Here is an 8873-nt window from a genome sequence, read left to right on the forward strand (position 1 = left end):
ATGTTGCATCAAACATGAGATTAGATTAGATAAATAATATAGTGAACCAAACGATACCTTACTTGTTTAACCCAATTATAGTGGCCCAAAAACAAGTTGGAGAATCGTCTATAAGAAATCGCCATCGTCAACTAGGGGTGGTATACCGTATCGTATCATACCGAAAATTATATATCGTACAAAAAATTACGGTATAAAAGAATTCATATCGATGCCGTATCAAAATTTTCGATATATCGATTCGGTACATATAACTAGCATACCGAGTATAACGAAAAAAACGGTACAATATCGATATATACCTTTTTATACCTAATAAAGGTGGTATTGTGGAAATAAAATTTTTATGATATATTTTATCGATCAAAATTAATTATTATAAATATTAGACGAGTTTTACTAAGAAGAATGACAAATTAGAAACCAAAACGAATTATTAATATATTTTGAATATTTAAATTGATACAAAATGCTATATGCAATAAGAATAATGTCTTTCAAATTATACAAACTAAACCTTTTAAAACTTCTACGTTCAAACTATTCATGTATGATGTATCGTATCAATCCAAATTTAAAACATGAACTAATAATATTAATATAAGTAATGAACACTTGAAAACATGAACAAACATTAATAGATAAAAAAGGAAATCACAGTGTTCTGTGGACAAGGAAGGGCCTATGGCCAAGATGCTTAGATCAATGTCCGAAGTCTGAGCAGTTTCCAAAGTAGACTTTGCATCTCTCGCACGGGCAGAAATATGTGAGAAAAAATCAATTGAAGCTGAGTGTACCACAATCTATTTAGTAGGCTGTGAGAAATAAATTACTAATATAGAATTATATTGCAATAAAAATGAACTTATCAATTATACGGTATGATCGTTTGACCAAGCTACTCCGGAGTCCCATGCAACTTGATTCACTTGCACCCCCTACTAAACATCTCAATCTGATCTATATGCGATTCCAGTCAAAGAAAAAAGCAAGTTCTCAAAGTCAAACCAAGAAGATGAAACATGATTCAGGGAAAGAATGGGTAAAGAATCTTAAATAAGGTATCATACACAAATGTGAATCACGAAATATTTTTATCGACATTCTGCATGCTGCATCCAAGGGAAACTTTTTCAACAAGAACATTTCCTATGGAATCGATTCTATATGAAACATCCAGTCCTTCCAAAACCAGATGATAAATAACATCCTGAAATGAAAGGGACTGTGGCTCATGTCCATGTTCAAAATCTTCCTCTCTCACACAACTTCTCACTACTGTGTCATCGTCTTCTACACTGCAATCATCTGTTTTGCGCAGAGCATTATGAGGATGGCTTCGTTGAGCTACTGATCGTATATCCCACGAGAGCACTTGCTTTATCAAGCTTAGAAATTCATCTGGAGAGAAGTAAAGTGACTTCTTTTCCTGGATTAGTAAAAAAATACACGAAGTCCCTGCTGTCAAAGCATGTCTTATTAACAAAATTTAAACTGAGTTATACAGTCTTACCACCATTGCCCAACAATCCGCAAGACTGGATGAAAAGTCCTCAGAGAAGCTGATAGAAGCTACAGCTAGTATATCATCCATCTGTTCAAGGAAATTGTTTCAACTTTCTAGGAAAAGTATACTCTAATTAAATAGGAAAGAGAGTAAAAATGAAGATACTTTATATTCATACTTTCCGAGTAAGCTATCTATTCAAAGCCGAAACCTAACCAGAAGAATGCTAAGTTCTGAAAAGATAATTATGCACATCCAAGAATAGATACTACTTTACCTTGTGCATAAGGTCAAAAATTCAAATAGATGAACAAAGGTAATTCAAACCTTAACCTCAAAACCTCTTTATTAATGCACAATTACAATGTTAGGAAGCAACAATTTCTCTAGAGACAGTAAATTTGGAGAAAGTAATACCTTTACCCAGTCAGGAACTGTTGCACCTTGGATGCTGTCACAGTATGGAAGATAAGGTTTAATGTCAAGAATTGGCTGCAACCAGATTTCAAGTGATAGAAAGAGTTAAAAAAAACCCAACGCAGATTGCATTTAGCTGAGTAAACAGGTGAGAAGCAAAAGAGACGTTCATTTCACTACCAATAACTGCCAATAGACAAAAAGACTTACTGTTCCATCAACCAGATCCACACCAGAGAGCAACACCGTACGTCCATGTACCGCCTCCACCTAAAAGACCAAAAACTATTTCATGCATGACCTTGACAAGAAAAACCACATGCTTGTTTTTCAAAAAACCCCTTCATCCATTTGAGGCTAGCTTGTCATTGTCTAGTAATGAATCTGGTTGTCCAAGCCCCTATCCACATTAACCACTTTCAATTTCATATCAGGCAATTTAGTCTAGGAGAAAATTCGAGTTCATGTGCATAGGTTTACCAAGCCCATTAACTTGATGCATTTGTCAAAATATAAATCATTCATGATTAACTTGATTGCTCCAGAACTTTCATTTTATTTTCTTGGAGTCGCTGATGTAAAATATTCATGAGATGTACACCGGGGAGGTTTTGGGAATATGAGATAATACTAAAGTAATGTTATTTGGCTTCTGAATAACTCAATTATACCTTTGCCACAGTTAATCCAATTGGGCAGGGACGATGAGGAGATCTCGTGGCAAAAACACCAATTTTTTCACCTTCGAGTCTGGGTACCCTTACCTATTTATCAATACAATCTCTTAATGTTTCTTACAAAAATACAATCTCTTAATGAAGTCATAAAAAATTAAGAAACTTTTGGGAGCGAATGAGAGCACAAACCTTTGCCTTGAATTTTGATTGTGATGGCTTCTTCCATAACTTATCTAGATTTGTGTTTAGATGAAACACGTAGATTAACCAACAGTGTGAATACCCTTCAAGACCCTCGAGAGATGCTTGGGGAACCCGGGTCGAATCAAATATCAAAGTTGCTCTAGCAAGAGGTACAAGTAAAGGCTGTCTTGGAGTCCCATTCCTGGTCAAATCAGGGGAATATTCACACACACAAACACATTAATACCCTTCATTGTTTGTATACAAATGAGAAAAGTGCAATTTATTTATCAAAAGAATAAAGACAAGTCAAGCAAGATGTTAATGTTAATGATAATCGAAAGATTGACTCCACTGCAGATACAAACAAATATTAGAAATAAAATTTTCATAACAATTTCAAGAAGCATCATTCAAGTTGAGAAAGCTAATCTAATACACAAAGCATGAGAGCTAATATCACTAACTTTTCATTCAGAAGTCCAAGAGACAATAAGCAAACAGTGTAAAAGAACAACAAACTTCAGCTTCATTAACATAAGCCCTTGCTAAAGTCAATAGATCCCTGAAACTCTTTTACACACTGTAAACAATGAAATTCATCCTCCAAAATAAAATATGAAGGAGTCACTAATTTTATCCACTGCACAATCGAAGAACTACAAAGATGTTTTAAATTGGTACGAGCCTAGTTCATCGGACTAGCTCGTCACACTTTATATCCAAAAAATGAGACTTTCCCTTATAGTAGGATCAAGATCTTGTAATTGGTCAAAATCAAATAGGAACATAACATTTCAATTCATAAGAATGATAATTCTACAGAACGCAGTTTTCCCACATTACCGTGTGGAGAAGCATGACTTGACTACCCCAATTTGTGCCATGGGGTATGCCTTCAAAAACTTTGATTCAGCTTCGCCAGAGTGAGGCTGGTTCAAGGCTTCTCTCAAAGCCTAGAACAAGACATGTAAATCGAAAATTATGAAAGCAGCATGGAGTATACAGGATTGTGATAGAAAAATTTCATGGAAAAGGCATCTTAATTCTCCATATTTAACATTGTTAACCAAGAAGGCAGACAAAAATGCATGATGATTTGACAAGGTGCTCAAAATGGCCATGAGAAACAATTCCTACCCAAGTTAGGTTTGTTACGTCTACACCAACTAGACGACGTGGAAGAAGGAAGGAACAAGGGGGTGCAATCTTCTCGTTGGGGAGGTTATGGAAAGAAATGGAACAGATTAAGAGCCGGGATTGCACATGGTATTGTGGCCGTTTTCAGTTTGGATTGGTTGCACTAGGAGTTATTTTTTTAAAGATGGTGAGTGGATATTCAGAATTACATATATAAAAATAAAACTGGAATACTTCTACACGATCTCACCTCGAGGACAAGTTGTGTTTGGGATGGGAATAGAAAGAAAGATACTAGCGACAAGGTCCTATTTAGATCTATTTCAGATATGCAGATAAAATAGAAGATTCTCAAACTCTCTATAGCATCTATTATCTCTTATTTCTTCTTTTCTGGAGCTGCCAAGTTCAAACTGGGAAATTGATGGATCCAATCACGTCAGCAACACATCAAACGTGTTATGAAACAAATTTTTCTTGATCATTAACTCAAAACCACTTACTATTAAAAAAAATCACCACCTAAATAACCGAATTATCGAAAAACAGAAAAAACATCATTCAATTTCAATGCAACAGGTTTTCTTTGCTGCCTCACCTCCTAATAGTTCTCAATTAACGTTGAAAAATCCAAAAAAAAGGGGGAGAAAGAATAATAAAAGTACCCGTTGAGCTCTGATACGACCTTGTCTCTCAGCAGAACAATTCTCCACGGCAGCCTTCAACGCGGCTTCAAGCTCTTGAATTCTACCCGCGTACCCATTTGAATTCGATTTCGATTTTCTGCTCCACCAATAAACTGAAACAAGACATGATGCACATATTTCTGTAGATTGGAGAGTAATAATGGAGAACAAAATGAAACAATAAATCCAAACAATTTGCGAGGGAGGGGGAACTTACAAGAAATGGCAGCAGAGGAAGAAGCCAATGCCAATGTGATGCAGAGAGTCGGCCACACTGAGTTTATGTCAGCCCTCATGAGAGTGTTCTTCAGTACGGATACCGTCCGTAGGTTATGTTCTGTGTATGTAAATTTTTGGAGACCGAAAGGTATCTGATCAGGAAATAGATATATTTGAGTTTGAATTACAAAACTCGAAAATTTCCCATTTTTTGTTTGAGTTCGATCTAAATCGGACTCGGGTTTGAGTTGTCTTCAAAATATTTAGTCAAGTAGAGCGGCCGCACATTTAGACGAATAATTGAATTTCAAACCGTGTATTCACACAATGAAACTGTGCGACAGGTTCCTGCGTTAGACAAAAAATTGCATCTATAAACTCATGCATTCCTTCATAATTCAAGTAATTAATTCTTTGAGTTTTCTCTCATCTTATAACATTTAAATGCTCAGTTCTATAATATTTATGAGATATTTTGTTCTCCAATATTAAGAGAGTGTATGTTCTCTTTGGAAACACAATGAAATATTATAGTGAAATTCTTTTCATCTTATGTGTTGTTTTTATCTTAATAATTTTTAGAAATTTTTACGTAAATCTCGATTTCGATTATTTTTTATTTTCATATTATTATATCAAATTTTCGCAAGTGGGAGCAACAAAAGTTTGGTTGCGAAAATATTTTCGAACTATTGCTTTAAAATAAATAATCCAAATAATGCAAATTAATATATTTATATTATATTAATAAAATATCAAAAGTTGCAGATTATCGAACAATATAATTTGGGTTAAAAAAGTTCGAAAATAATCGAGTTCGGCTCGAGTTCGATAAATTTGAATACAAATTAAATATTTTTCAAGCAGAGTCTATTCATTTATAACATTTGTACGTGTATATGCTTTTTTTTTCAATTTTTTTTTTTCCGTTTTTGTCAATCTATATATTTAGCTCGTGTAGTAGAGATCGTTTTATAATTTTTTGCAAAATAAAAAACTATATAGTATGATTATTTTATACAATATAAAAAAGAATATGGGTAATTTTATAAGTACCAATTAATTTGGTCAGCGGGGCTCCTCGCCCTTAACATAGATTTGAGAAGAGATGGCAATATATTTTCGTTGAAGATTTGAAGTGTACAAGTTTATTTAATCACACATAAATATATAATTTGTACAAGTTTACATGTATAAGGAATCTATAAGTTGGTTTATTTTGATTTTTGATTAAAATAATCTAAAGTTTTTTCATGATTCCAAACATGATGACAATAAGTAAGCAGTATCCACAAAATGTTAATCATCTAACAAGCAAGCAATGATAATAATAAACACAAAAATTTGTGAGACACTTTTTATTTGAATGTCTTTTAAAAAAAATTAAATTTTTATGCTAAAAGTATTACTTTTTGTTGTAAATATGGACATAGTTCACCGACCTGTTTCACGAATAAAGATTTGTGAGATAGTCTCACAAAAGACTTACTTATAAAAGAGTGAAAAATAAATAAATAATTTTTTTGTTAAAATATATTCAGATTGCGATCTAAAATTTCTCATTTGAAAACATCAATGAATAGACTTGGTTCATTGATTTACATATAAAATATTTTTAAAAAATTGGATAAAATGTTGTTAAAAAATATTCAATTTGCGATCTAAGTTTGCTTATTGAAAACATCAATAATTATAGTTGATTAATTTACATCAATTTTCTACTAAAAATTAAAAAAGATATATAAAACTTATAGGCTTATAATACTATTATTGAGGATCTTTCCGATATATTATTTAAATTTGAACTGGGGGTTGACTCTTGGAAGAAATAAGTAGTGGAAAATAGGTTCCCCGAGTACTATACCATGTGCGCCGAACTTGAGAACGAGAGTGTATTAATATGTACAAACTCTGGTAATTAAGACAAAAACTTGTGTGATACGGTTTCACATGTCGTATTTTGTGAGATAGATCTTTTATTTGGGTCATCCCTGAAAAAATATTACTTTTTATGCTAACAGTATTACTTTTTATTGTGAATATTTGTAGGATTGACCCGTCTCACAGATAAAGATTCGTGAGACCGTCTCACAAGAGACTTACTCGGTAATTAAACCTAAACCTCTCAAAATTAATAATTTTTCCGTATGTTTCTGAAATTTGATATAGTTTAAAAATTATATTTTAATCATTCCATTTGAATTTTCTCGTTCTATCATATTTTATATTCTATCGTTCAATTTTAAAAATTGATATAAAAAGATATATTATGATCTGTTTTCTATGGGATCGCATATGCCAAAATCTGCTAGCTATCAATTAAAGTTAATCTCTTAGGGTAATTAATTTTTGTAAATGGATTAATTTTTGGGTTAATTACATCTGTTACTCTTGATATTTGTCATAATAACAACAAAATTCAATTATATTTAAATATTATATATACAATCAAATCTGATAACTTTTAATGTTACATACACTCCTCCTGATTTGTATTTTTCTTCCATTAACCCCCCTAAAATTGTAAGATATGTACAAACATAAGTGTGTAAAATCTAAGATAAATACAAAATTGTCATTATCTAAAAATGATATTTTCCACTCAAAATGTATTTCCCTCAATATCAATACATTATTCCGCTTTACAAAAAAAAAAAATGATTACGAAACAAAAGAAAATTCAATATAAGATTTCAATTATTATTAGAAAAAATAACATAAGTGTCACATTCAAAAACATAAAATAAATTAAAAGGGCATAAATTATACATTAAATAGGGGAAATTACATTTGTTGTTATTTGCATGCATGTTTTACATTCTTAATTTTCTTGTTGATCAATATCGTTCAGTTAACTCTCTTTTTTAGTCATTTTTCACTTCAGTGTTATGTGACATCAGACACATCTCTTGTCATGTTATTACTTCGATGAAAAATGACTAAAATCCACAAAAATGCAAATTTAGAGGACTAATACCATAAATTGACCAACATGATCATGACCATAAATAGAAAAACACACGAGCTACATGATCAAAAGTATAATTCTATCATGATTTTATATACTCTGGGCAGATTTATAAAACGAAAAGAGTGGAAAACGAGTTGAAGTAAAACTATTTAAGTTTCAAGTTTAATGTTAAAAATATATATGTAAATTTTTTCAAATTAACTCAAAATATATGATGTCATATCTTACAAAAATTTCATAATGCATCAATCTAATTAATGAATCTTTTTCCATCTTGTCATGCTTGAGGGTTACAAGTTGATTAAAAGCACAATAATTAACCAATTTGACCAATTTCAGGTAATATAACTTAATAATGCATAAATACCAAGCAGCAATCCCCCATTCACGACTCCATCTTGTGTTCTTCTTGTTAACAAAAGATGAGTCAAAATGCCATTAATCTCTATGAAAACAGTAATGAATTGATTTCATTAATAATGACTTTTTTAAATGATAGACTTTTATGGATTTGATAAGTTTTTATTGACTTTTATAGAATCTCACAGATTTATAAACAGATTTATGTGGATTTATGTAGACTTTTTTGCAAGATTTTTATAGACTTTTGTGGATTTTTTTTATATAAAATTTTATAATTTTGTACTTAACTATAACATGTGATTTTTTTATTGATTTCTTTGAACCAATAAATATTTATATTTATATTAATAAATAAATTTACTTATTTAAAAGTTAAATCGTTTAATCCTTACATGTGTATATATGTGGGTTTATATGCATGTTTGTAAATTTTTTAAAATACATCAATTGATTAACATGTAACATTCTTTTTAAATTGATAATATACATGTGAAAATAATATTATTTATTATTGTGTGAATATAATTTTGTATAAAAATATTATAGCTTACATACTAATTGAAAATACTAAAATGAATTTAAAAAATCAAGGTTGTTACCAGACTATTTAATTATTAAGAATTAAGCAACATTTTTTATCATATTTTATTATTATTGAATATTACATTAATTTGTATGAGTGAGTCTCATGTGAGACCGTCTCACGGATC

The 8873-nt window shown here is 31.0% G+C and overlaps 1 protein-coding gene across 2 annotated transcripts; it reads right to left on the reverse strand.

Moving 5' to 3' along the window:
• Positions 1 to 1026: 1026 nt before the first annotated feature.
• LOC140826029 (uncharacterized) lies at positions 1027 to 4975 on the reverse strand. 2 transcript variants are annotated; one of them, XM_073188120.1, is made up of 9 exons: positions 4828 to 4975; positions 4590 to 4723; positions 3631 to 3740; positions 2791 to 2986; positions 2596 to 2688; positions 2135 to 2194; positions 1925 to 1999; positions 1514 to 1594; positions 1027 to 1429 (listed from the first exon to the last, which is right to left on the reverse strand). In XM_073188120.1, exons 1-9 carry the CDS (start codon positions 4904 to 4906, stop codon positions 1082 to 1084), a joined length of 1176 nt encoding a protein of 391 aa, XP_073044221.1. In that variant the 5' UTR covers positions 4907 to 4975; the 3' UTR covers positions 1027 to 1081. The 2 variants fall into 2 exon arrangements, with proteins under 2 accessions (XP_073044221.1, XP_073044222.1); XM_073188121.1 differs by having other exon boundaries at positions 4590 to 4750; positions 4828 to 4955.
• Between the last annotated feature and the right edge of the window lie 3898 nt (positions 4976 to 8873).

Source organism: Primulina eburnea, chromosome 3 (assembly GCF_022965805.1).
Source record: "Primulina eburnea isolate SZY01 chromosome 3, ASM2296580v1, whole genome shotgun sequence".
NCBI lineage: Eukaryota > Viridiplantae > Streptophyta > Magnoliopsida > Lamiales > Gesneriaceae > Primulina > Primulina eburnea.